Source organism: Bufo gargarizans, chromosome 2 (assembly GCF_014858855.1).
Source record: "Bufo gargarizans isolate SCDJY-AF-19 chromosome 2, ASM1485885v1, whole genome shotgun sequence".
NCBI lineage: Eukaryota > Metazoa > Chordata > Amphibia > Anura > Bufonidae > Bufo > Bufo gargarizans.
Window position 1 is genome coordinate 534,338,400 of NC_058081.1, and position 12,873 is coordinate 534,351,272.

A 12,873-nucleotide genomic window follows, 5' to 3' on the forward strand; every position below is an offset into this window, starting at 1 on the left:
CCGCAAAAAAAATATAGCATGTCCTATTCTTGTCCGTTTTGCGGACAAGAATAGGCATGTCTACAATGGGCCGCCCGTTCCTTCCTGCAAATTGAGGAAGGCACACGGGCGGATTCCGTTTTTTGCGGATCCGCGGTTTGTGGCCCGAAAAAAACTGAACGGTCGTGTGCATGAGGCCTTAGGCCGAATTCACACGGTCGTTGTTCACGGCCGTGAGCGGTCCGTGGAACCGCGGCCTGGAATCCTGTTGAGTGCAGGAGCGCATGGCGTCATGGGTTGCTATGACGCCGTGCGCTCCCTGCTGCCGCCGCAGTACAGTAATACACTGGTATAGATCATACCAGTGTATTACTGTACTGTGGCGGCAGCAGGGAGCGCACGGCGTCATAGCAACCCATGACGCCGTGCGCTCCTGCACTCAGCAGGAATCCAGGCCGCTGTTCCACGGACCGCTCACAGCCGTGAACAACGGCCGTACACTGTGGATTTTACACACGAAAATCCATGCTGAAAATCCACGTGCAATATGCAATGTGTACCCATACCCATAGAGGGGAATATATCCTCCCCCCATGTCAGTTATCTGGCATAAAAAGGTCGAAAACCTAATATTTTTGACTTTTTACCCACTGCTGTGCCTAAATCTAGGCACAAGTGGACAAATAGGGGACATGGTGAGGGTGGGGCCAGCAGGACTGGTGAATCTTCATTTATGCCAGTTTTCTGGTATAAATGAAGGCAGACATCTATAGCAGCATGGAGCTGCAGTAGTTCAGTTCAGGCACACGTGCTGCTGGAGGAGGCACCTAATTTATGACGAGGCCTGTGTCTCATAAATTAGGTGCATCCTCTGCCAGTACAGGGCGTATTATAGTCTGGTGTAAAACGCTGGTCTATGATAAATCTTCCCCATAGTCTGCCAGAGACTTGCAGCACCTTGATACAATGATGAAGCTGCACTCACTTGGGACTGCATCGGGTCTTTGGGCTACTTTCACACTTGTGTTGTTAATTCCGGTATTGAGATCCGGCAGAGGATCTTTATACCAGAATTAAATGGATCCATTTTGATTTTGCACATCAGGATGCATCTGTTCCGTTAGGATGCGGTTGTGTGAAATCAAAACGATCTGTCACTAAATACATTGGAAGTCAATGGGTGACGGCTCTTAAAAAAAGTATCCGTCACCATTGACTTACATAGTTTTCAGTGCCGGATCGGGTTTTTTTTTTTTGTGTCCAGTCACAAAACTGAATGCTTCTGAAATGGAAGACATCCCGATGCATCCTGAAGGGATATCTTTTCATTCAGAATGCATGAGGACTAAACTAAAATGTTTTTTTTTTTTTCCGGTATTAGGATCCTTAAACACAAGTGTGAAAATAGCTTTAATTTACTATAAAGATACAGTCACACGTGCCTTAAAGGGCATCTGACAGCAGATTTGTACCTAAGAAACTGGCTGACCTGTTACATGTGCAGTTAGCAGCTGAAGGCATCTGTGTTGGTCCCATGTACGTATGTGCCTACATTACTGAGAAAAATGATGTGTTAATATATGCAAATGAGCCTCTAGAAGCAATGGGGGAGTTGCCTTTACACCTAGAGGCTCTGCTCTCTCTGCAACTGCCACACCCTCTATACTTTGATTGACAGGGCCAGGCAGTGTATACATGCCTGACTTCCCCTAAAGTCAATTAAAATTATGAGGGTGCAGAAGTTGCAGAGAGAGCTGAGCCTCTAGGAATACCAGTAACACCACAGGTCAGTCAGTTTCATAGGTCCAAATCTGCTGACAGATGCTCTTTAATTACTGCACAATGGAATTGCTTATGGAAAATCCGTAGAGTTTACCATAGCAGCAAAGTGGATGAGATTTTAAGAAATCTCATCCACAAGCTTCAAAGAATTTCCACGATAAGATCCGCATATAAATTGACATGTCCGCAGAATGGAAATCTACCGTATGTTGCGGATTTCTGCAAATTTCACCCTTTGCAATGCAGAAGGTGAAATCTGCAGGTCCACAGCATTTCCAGGATGAATTATGCATCGAAATCCTATCCACCTGGTGCGGATTTCTGTTCTGCAGTATTCATATCCCGTGTGTGACCATACCCCAATTGTCATACAGTTAGTCGTAGTTCATTTACCCAGATCCACTGCTCCAACATCAACAAATAACGAGGCGCAAAGGGACCCCAGAAGAAATCCAAAAATGGGGCCGATGACTGCCGCAGTCAGGATGCATCCTGCAAGACACCAGGAACAGAGCTTTACGCTGCACAGGACATATATATATATACATGAGGGGTCAGAAGAAAGGCTGATCCTCACAATCTTCTCAACAAAAGGAGGCCGCCAAGAGTCCTCCAACCAGATCTAGTCTCCATTCAATGCTGAGTACATCCTTATCTAGCCTTGTACAGAGTTGTATCAGGATCATACAGCTCTGCTTATGACTGGCGTATAAGATATGATGTGAGAGTAGATTTGTAGCTGCAGCTCTGGATGTGACTGGTGTATGGCATGATGTAACAGTAAAATAGTGACTGCAGTTCTGGATGTGACTGGGATGCAGGACATGAAGCATCAACATAACTGTGACTGCAGCTTTGGACGTAGCTTGTGTATGACATGATGTAACAGCAGAACTGTGACTGGAGCCGTGGACGTGAGCTGTGACAGCAGCTGTGGATGTAACTAAAGCATAAAACATAATGCAACAGTAGATTTGGAAATGCAGCTCTGGATGTGGCTGGAGTACGAGGACTGATATTTTTAGATCGCACATGCATCAAATTGCGGGACAATGATTTATTACCAATGTAGAAGGCAGCATTGTCCTCAGCTGCGTAGTCATCGATGTATGAGATCCCTAGCGGCTGGATTGGAGCTTCCCCGATTCCACGAAGCAGATTCCCCAACAGGATGTAGATCCACAGATAACTCTCAGAATCTCTCTGACACCCTGAGAAGTAATCACATCATAAGCAGCTAAATAGAATGTTGGGAGTTTACTGAAGATGCGAGGTTTCCTTTTGCTGGCTTCTGAGCATTTACATTACCGACTGAGTGTGGTGGTCGTCCTACTGTGATATCAGTGCTGTGCTGTGTGCCGTCAGCCAATCAGATGCCTCCACTTTGTACTCCTCCCATCTAACAGCCTGCAGCCTCACAGACACAGAAACTGCAGCTGCATATCCCCCCTTGTATTATACTAGATGGATGTTCTGGTGGCTGGATTTTACAGAGGGGGCACCACGGGGTCTAAGTAAGTTCTCACTCATCTTTTCACAGATCTGACATAAATATTAGCCACATTACATGCAGTTATGTCCATCCCACTCGAATCCACTTTAATTCTGACTTTCGTCACCAACCAGGCAGCTCCTTGAAGACTCTACCAGAGGGCTGCAGTACATACAGGTCGTCTCACCTGGCTCCGCATTCATGTGCGATTTGTCCATTGTAGAATCGTTTTGGCTGGTGGCGATGTCTTGCAGACATGGGGAGGAGCTGGTATTTGACATCCGAGCTGGCGCTCTGTCATACATATAGCTGTAAATAGTGTGACCAGGGATTATTCAGACTAGAGAAATAGGGCAGCATTTATGTCGCTACATGTGACACTCCTCAAATAAGATTTTACCATCACTTACTGCCATTGCCATTTGCAGCCACTGAAAAATTGAACTATTCCACAGCAACAAGCATTGATGGAAAATACTGCTCTGGGTCCTGTTCAAGATTTCAGACTTTTAAATAAGGTTTTAGACAATTTACATATATAGCAATTTCCTCGTTACTTATACTATAGTCATCTCTTTGCAGGTTATAAATAGATTACTACCAAAGTGAATGACAGGTAATGACATAATAAGGTCCCATTCACACAACCGTATTTTTGGTCTGCATCTCATCTGCATTTTTTGTGCATAGGATGCGGACCCATTCATTTTAATGGGTTCTAAAAAAATCCGGGCCGCACACCATGTGCTGTCCGCATCCGTACATCTATTGTGCAGCCCCTCAAAAAAGATAGAAGATGTCCTATTCTTGTCCGTTTTGCAGACAAGAATAGACATTGTTACAATGGATCGGCAAAAAAACCCGGATGCAACACGGATGTCACTGCAAAACACAGTCATGTGAATGCACCCTAACATGAAGTTGCCTTTTATGCAGTTTATTTGCACTTTCATTTGGTGATCTGCAGGTTAACAGTCATCCATGTCATCCTCCTCTCATTGCTCAGTCTCTATTTGTCACTTTAGCCGCATCTTGTCGTGTGACCTTGGGTAAATCAGGAAACAATTCGGGTCCCTTGACTCCTGTTTTGTCCTCTGAACAGCATATGCACACTTGACAACTCTCCTAGAACGTCCGGAAGATCTCTCCTTTTTCCAAAAGCCTCCTGGAGTTGGCATTCTCCAAGAATGCAGTCCTCAGTGTTCTTTAAGGGGCATCTGTCAGCAGATTTGTACCCAATAAACTGGCTGACCTGTTGCATGTGCGCTTAGAAGTTGGTCCCATGTTCATATGTGCCCAGGGTTGCCTATGGGGCATTGCCATTACACCTAGAGGTTCTGCTTTCTCTGCAATTGCCATGCCCTCCCCACTTTGATTGCTCTCAATTAGTGCAGAAAGCAGGGCAGTTGCAGAGAGAGCAGAGCCTCTAGGTGTAATGACTATGCCCCTGTTGCTCCTAGAGGCTCATTTGCATATATTAAAATGTCATTTCTCTCAGCGATGAGGGAACATATGAACATGGGACCAACACAGATGACTTCAGCTGCCAAGAGCACATGTAACAGATCAGCCAGTTTCATAGGTACAAATCTGTGGCAGATGCCCTTTAACTGTATGTAGATGCAAGATACTGCATCATCAGTCACAGCCTCAGTGAATTGAGGAGGGGGGCACAGCATGAAAGTGGATGGGTTTCATATTAAACAGGGTGTGGTCTATTAAATCATGGGGAGTGACCTGATAAAAGGGACATGACAATGCCACTAGAAATTGCTATGCTCTGCTTCGCACGCCACACCCTCCTGTCACCCACACATCAAAAGTTGGCAAGTATGATTTAGAGATTGGCCGTCTAGGCATGTGCTCTCTAAATATTATTTTATGGAAGTGCTAGCCTGTTACCACAGCACCTATGATATTTAATGGGGAGAGCCATATGCATACATATCTAACGTGCTGAATAGGGAGAAGGGGCACCCTATTTCCCCAACAAGAGGGAGTTCTGTGGTCATTGTACGTCATACACTTTTGATTTGCCACAAAAGTCTCAGAGGGCAATACCCCTTTAAGTTTTCCTATGGGCATTGAGAGTATTTCAGTATGTTAATGTGTCCTCAGATCAGAAAATGTTGTGCACCCTGCTGTACACAGAACCAGACTTACCGACCCATAATAAAATGGGGCAAAGCAATTAAGAAGGTTCCCACTGACATCACCAGGCAGCCGCTCCCAATTAGTTTTGGCCTGTGAAGTTTTGCTCCAAAATAACTGACGAGAGTAATAACCAGGAGATTCCCTGCAGGAAGATGGAGAATCATTCACAGAGGAGCTTGTTACAGTGTACAACAAGCAGCGCTGGAACACAGAGACATGAGCAGCACAGGGACACACTGAGACCAGGGGTACAAGACACTGACACACTAACATTTGGGGTACAGGACAATGATACATGGACACTTGGGGTACAGGACTATGATACATGGACACGGGGTACAGGAAAATGATAAATGGACACTTGGAGTACAGGACTATGATACATGGACACTTGGGGTACAGGACTATGATACATGAACACTTGGGGTACAAGACTATGATACATGGACAATTGAAGTACAGGACAGGACTATGATACATGGACACTTGGGGTACAGGAAAATTATAAATGGACACTTGAGTTACAAGAGTATAACACATGGACATTTGGAGTACAATAAAATGATACATGGGCACTTGGGGTACAGGACTGTGATACATGGACACTTGGGGTACAAGAGTATAACACATGGACATTTGGAGTACAGGAAAATTATACATGGACACTTGGGGTACAGGACTGTGATACATGGACACTTGGGGTACAGGACTACGATACATGGACACTTGGGGTACTGGACTATGATACATGGGTACCCGGAGTACAGGATTATGACACGCTGACACTTGGCATACAGGAAAATGATACATAGACACTTTGAATTACAGGACTATGATACACGGACACTTGGAGTACAGGACTATGATACATGGACACTTGGGCTACAGGAAAATGATAAATGGACACTTGGGTTACAGGAGTATAACACATGGACACTTGGGGTACAGGACTATGATACATGGACACTTGGGGTACAGGACTATGATACATGGACACTTGGGGTACAGGACTATGATACATGGACACTTGGGGTACAGGACTATGATACATGGACACTTGGGGTAGAGGACTATGATACATGGACACTTGGGTTACAGGACTATGATACATGGACACTTGGGGTACAGGAAAATGATAAATGGACACTTGAGTTACAAGAGTATAACACATGGACATTTGGAGTACAGGAAAATGATACATGGACACTTGGAGTACAGGACAGGACTTTGATACATGGCCACTTGGGGTATAGGACTATGATACATGGACACTTGGGGTACAGGACTATGATACATGGGTACTCGGAGTACAGGATTATGACACGCTGACACTTGGGGTACAGGAAAATGATACATGGACACTTGGAATTACAGGACTATGATACACGGACACTTGGAGTACAGGACTATAATACATAGACACTTGGAGTACAGGACTATGATACATGGACACTTGGAGTACAGGACTATGATACATGGACACTTGGAGTACAGGACAGGACTATGATACATGGACACTTGGGGTACAGGACTATGATACATGGACACTTGGGGTACAGGACTATGATACATGGGTACTCGGAGTACAGGATTATGACACGCTGACACTTGGGGTACAGGAAAATAATACATGGACACTTGGAATTACAGGACTATGATACACGGACACTTGGAGTACAGGACTATAATACATAGACACTTGGAGTACAGGACTATGATACATGGACACTTGGAGTACAGGACTATGATACATGGACACTTGGAGTACAGGACAGGACTATGATACATGGACACTTGGGGTACAGGACTATGATACATGGACACTTGGGGTACAGGACTATGATACATGGGTACTCGGAGTACAGGATTATGACACACTGACACTAGGCATACAGGAAAATTATACATAGACACTTGGAATTACAGGACTATGATACACGGACACTTGGAGTACAGGACTATAATACATAGACACTTGGAGTACAGGACTATGATACATGGACACTTGGAGTACAGGACAGGACTATGATACATGGACACTTGTGGTACAGGACTATGATATATGGACACTTGGGGTACAGGACTATGATACATGGACACTTGAGGTACAGGACTATGATACATGGGCACTTGGGTTACAGGTCTATGATACATGGACACTTGGGGTACAGGAAAATGATACATGGACACTTGGGGTACAGGAAAATGATACATAGACACTTGGAATTACTGGACTATAATACATTTACACTTGGAGTACAGGACTATGATACATGGACAGTTGGAGTACAGGACTATGATACATGGACACTTGGAGTACAGGACAGGACTATGATACATGGACACTTGTGGTACAGGACTATGATATATGGACACTTGGGGTACAGGACTATGATACATGGACACTTGAGGTACAGGACTATGATACATGGGCACTTGGGTTACAGGTCTATGATACATGGACACTTGGGGTACAGGAAAATGATACATGGACACTTGGGGTACAGGAAAATGATACATAGACACTTGGAATTACTGGACTATAATACATTTACACTTGGAGTACAGGACTATGATACATGGACAGTTGGAGTACAGGACTATGATACATGGAAAGTTGGAGTACAGGACTATGATATGTAAGGGTCAGCCCCTAGAAGTTTTAAGTCACATTTTCCCGTGATAATATTGTAAACAGACTGTTATGCCTTCTTCTGGCCACAAGAGGCTACTGTGTCGCTGAGTAAGAGAGAAATGAAAGTTGTTGGTTCCAGAGGATGTAGGAGGAGTTGAAGTTCCCAGGCAGAGAGAGCTGGAGGTTGCGTCCTTGTTGAGGTGTACAGAGAGAGTCTGCTTCTGTGAGACAGAGCTACAGGGACTATAAAGTGATTTTTCCTGGCTGCTGTAGGACAGATCAACAGAGACTGCAAAGTGTGTTCCAGAGGAGAAAAGTGTTCAATTCAGAGACCTGTGACAGGACGGGTTACTCCTGTCAAAGCTGGACTATGTGGATGCCTGTGCCTGCAATCTAGAGTAAGAGAGGAAAAGACCGCGCTGGGACAAGCAAGTGACTGGATCAGGAGCCAGACTGCACCTGCCTTCATGTGCCAGACCAAGAAAAGCAGCTACCTGCAGAACTGTGAGTGTGCACCGGTGCTAATCTGTGGTAGGACATAGAGCAGGAGACTTAGGGCTCATTCAGATGGCCGTATGCTGTCCGCAAAAATGCAGATCCGTTTTTTTGCGAATTAAATGCTGTCCCATTCATTTCTATTGGGCCCTTTTCTTCCATTGCACGGCTCAGCAAACAAATGAAACATGTCCTATATTTGTCAGTGAAGATCAGGACATGGCCCTATTGAAGTCTATGGAACAGCAAAAAAATGGTGAGCAGTCAGTTTTTTTGCAGACATGCTGAACTGTCCGCAAAACAAAACGGATCCATATTTTTGCGGACAGCATACGGCTGTCTGAATGAGCCCTTAGTTAGTGCGTTTTAGAAATGTGCCCTGGTTATCAGGGACAGACAGGAGAATATTAGAGGAGAGTAGCTTGCATTTTTTATGTGTTTGCTGTTCATAGCGCATTTTGTTTGGATGCAAAGTTCAGTTATCCTTCCTGTAAATTTATGTAAACCTGTTTACACTGTTTGTCATTTTTTCAATTGCGCCTCTGGTGCATCGGCACAATACTGTTAATCCGATTTTACTGGCCACTATATTTTGACCTTTAATAAAGCCGGTATCTTCTTCAGCCTCCTTGTCTGCTGTACTGTATTTGAATCCTGCCCTGCGGTCTTTTCCTCCTCTGTACCCCAAGAGATGGACACTTGGGGTACAGGACTATGATACATGGGCACTTGGAGTACAGGACTATGATACATGGACACTTGGGGTACAGGACTATGATACATAGACACTTGGAGTACAGGACTATGAAACATGGACACAGAGTACAGAACTATGATACATGCATACTTGGAGTACAGGACTATGATACATGGACACTTGGAGTACAGGACTATGATACATGGACACTTGGAGTACAGGACTATAAAACATGGACAGCGTATAGGACTATAATACATGGACACAGAGTACAGGACTATGAAACATGGACACTTGGGGTACAGTACTATGATACATGGACACTTGGGGTACAGGATAATGACATACTAACATCATCATTTACATGCACCGATCTCGAAGCTTCCGTCAATTACACCAACCAATGATGATGGGAGTTCCGATTTTCCGGCCACTATATTTTGACCTTTAATAAAGCCGGTATCTTCTTCATCCTCCTTGTCTGCTGTACTGTATTTGAATCCTGCCCTGCGGTCTTTTCCTCCTCTGTACCCCAAGAGATGGACACTTGGGGTACAGGACTATGATACATGGGCACTTGGAGTACAGGACTATGATACATGGACACTTGGGGAACAGGACTATGATACATGGACACTTGGGGTACAGGACTATGATACATAAACACTTGGAGTACAGGACTATAAAACATGGACACAGAGTACAGGACTATGATACATGGACACTTGGAGTACAGGACTATGATACATGGACACTTGGGGTACAGGACTATGAAACATGGACACAGAGTACAGGACTATGATACATGGACACTTGGGGTACAGGACTATGATACATAAACACTTGGAGTACAGGACTATAAAACATGGACACAGAGTACAGGACTATGATAAATGGACACTTGGAGTACAGGACTATGATACATGGACACTTGGGGTACAGGACTATGAAACATGGACACAGAGTACAGGACTATGATACATGGACACTTGGAGTACAGGACTATGATACATGGACACTTGGAGTACAGGACTATAAAACATGGACAGCGTATAGGACTATAATACATGGACACAGAGTACAGGACTATGAAACCTGGACACTTGGGGTACAGGACTATGATACATGGACACTTGGGGTACAGTATGATGACATACTAACATCATCATTTACACGCACCGATCTCGAAGCTTCCGTCAATTACACCAACCAATGATGATGGGAGTTCAAATCTGCGCTCTATCTGAGTGATGGAGCTTTTCAGGTAACTTCCAGTTAAAGCTTTTGCAAAATACACAAAGCTGATGGCGGACAGGAATATCTGTGGAGGTGGAAATATAAGACGCAGAGCTGACACTCACAGGACAACGCACTGTGTAACCCAACTAACCCTAACCATAACACAATAAGCGCTACACTAACTTAAAAACTTCTAAGCCTTAGGCCCCATGCACACGGCCGTTGTTCACAGCCGTGTGCGGGCCGTGGAACCGCGGCCTGGATCCCTCCTGAGAGCAGGAGCGCACGGCGGCACTGGTTGCTATGACGCCGTGCGCTCCCTGCTGCCGGCACAGTACAGTAATACACTGGTATAGATCATTTTTATTTCTTTTTTTGTGCTTCTAATCATGCATTATCACTATTTATTATTTTTATGAATTACATTCCTGATATCTGATTTTATTATCTATGTATACTATTCATTTATTCAATCTTTAGGTTTCAATGATCATTAATATGGTATTTTCATTATTTTTGTGTATAGTATTATCATGAACCTTTTTGTCTGTTTTTTTTTTTTTTTTTTACAGAAGGCAGTCGTCATATTTTTTTTTTTACTTTTTCTTCTTAATTTTTTTGTTTTTTTTTCCCAGTATTTTTCTATTGTTAATATTATTCCTTTTTTTTTTATTAAAATTTCCTTTTTCCCTTCTGATTTTTTTTATTAATATCACTTTTATTATATTTGTATTATTTTTCACAGCATTTTTCGTACCTGGTCACTTTATTTGTTTTATTAATAATCTGTTTTGGAATGCCTACAGTTTATATATGCACTCACCTAAAGAATTATTAGGAACACCTGTTCTATTTCTCATTAATGCGATTATCTAGTCAACCAATCACATGGCAGTTGCTTCAATGCATGTAGGGTTGTGGTCCTGGTCAAGACAATCTCCTGAACTCCAAACTGAATGTCAGAATGGGAAAGAAAGGTGGGCAACAACAGCAAAAGACCCCACCGGGTACCACTCATCTCCACTACAAATAGGAAAAAGAGGCTACAATTTGCACGAGCTCACCAAAATTGGACTGTTGAAGACTGGAAAAATGTTGCCTGGTCTGATGAGTCTCGATTTCTGTTGAGACATTCAAATGGTAGAGCCCGAAATTTGGCGTAAACAGAATGAGAACATGTATCCATAATGCCTTGTTACCACTGTGCAGGCTGGTGGTGGTGGTGTAATGGTGTGGGGGATGTTTTCTGGGCACACTTTAGGCCCCTTAGTGCCAATTGGCCATCGTTTAAATGCCACGGGCTACCTGAGCATTGTTTCTGACCATGTCCATCCCTTCATGACCACCATGTACCCATCCTCTGATGGCTACTTCCAGCAGGATAATGCACCATGTCACAAAGCTGAAATCATTTCAAATTGGTTTCTTGAACTTAACAATGAGTTCACTGTACTAAAATGGCCCCCACAGTCACCAGATCTCAACCCAATAGAGCATCTTTGGGATGTGGTGGAACGGGAGCTTTGTGCACTGGATGTGCATCCCTCAAATCTCCATAAACTGCGAGATGCTATCCTATCAATATGGGCCAACATTTCTAAAGAATGCTATCAGCACCTTGTTGAATCAATGCCACGTAGAATTAAGGCAGTTCTGAAGGCAAAAGGGGGTCCAACACCATATTAGTATGGTGTTCCTAATAATTCTTTAGGTGAGTGTATATATATATATATATATATATATATACACAGTACAGACCAAAAGTTTGGACACACCTTCTCATTCAAAGAGTTTTCTTTATTTTCATGACTATGAAAATTGTAGATTCACCACTGAAGGCTTTAAAACTATGAATTAACACATGTGGAATTATATACATAACAAAAAAGTGTGAAACAACTGAAAATATGTCATATTCTAGGTTCTTCAAAGTAGCCACCTTTTGCTTTGATTACTGCTTTGCATACTCTTGGCATTCTCTTGATGAGGTAGTGATCAAGAGGTAGTCGCCTGAATTGGTCTTCCAACAGTCTTGAAGGAGTTCCCAGAGATGCTTAGCACTTGTTGGCCCTTTTGCCTTCACTCTGTGGTCCAGCTCACCCCAAACCATCTCGATTGGGTTCAGGTCCGGTGACTGTGGAGGCCAGGTCATTTGGCGCAGCACCCCATCACTCTCCTTCATGGTCAAATAGCCCTTACACAGCCTGGAGGTGTGTTTGGGGTCATTGTCGGTTGAAAAATAAATGATGGTCCAACTAAACGCAAACCGGATGGAATAGCATCCCGCTGCAAGATGCTGTGGTAGCCATGCTGGTTCAGTATGCCTTCAATTTTGAATAAATCCCCAACAGTGTCACCAGCAAAGCACCCCCACGCCATCACACCTCCTCATCCATGCTT

At 43.7% G+C, this 12,873-nt stretch overlaps 1 protein-coding gene across 2 annotated transcripts in view; it reads right to left on the bottom strand.

The window, feature by feature from the left end:
• LOC122926624 (solute carrier organic anion transporter family member 1C1-like) overlaps positions 1-12,873 on the bottom strand; it is a 41,748-nt gene that overhangs the window by 17,425 nt on the left and 11,450 nt on the right. For both annotated transcript variants that reach the window (XM_044278058.1, XM_044278057.1), the window contains exons 3-7: positions 10,414-10,555; positions 5,417-5,549; positions 3,441-3,562; positions 2,826-2,972; positions 2,155-2,253 (exon numbers count right to left, since the gene is read on the bottom strand). In XM_044278058.1, coding sequence (XP_044133993.1) covers positions 2,155-2,253; positions 2,826-2,972; positions 3,441-3,562; positions 5,417-5,549; positions 10,414-10,555 — 643 coding nt within the window. The remainder of the gene's footprint in view (positions 1-2,154; positions 2,254-2,825; positions 2,973-3,440; positions 3,563-5,416; positions 5,550-10,413; positions 10,556-12,873) is intronic.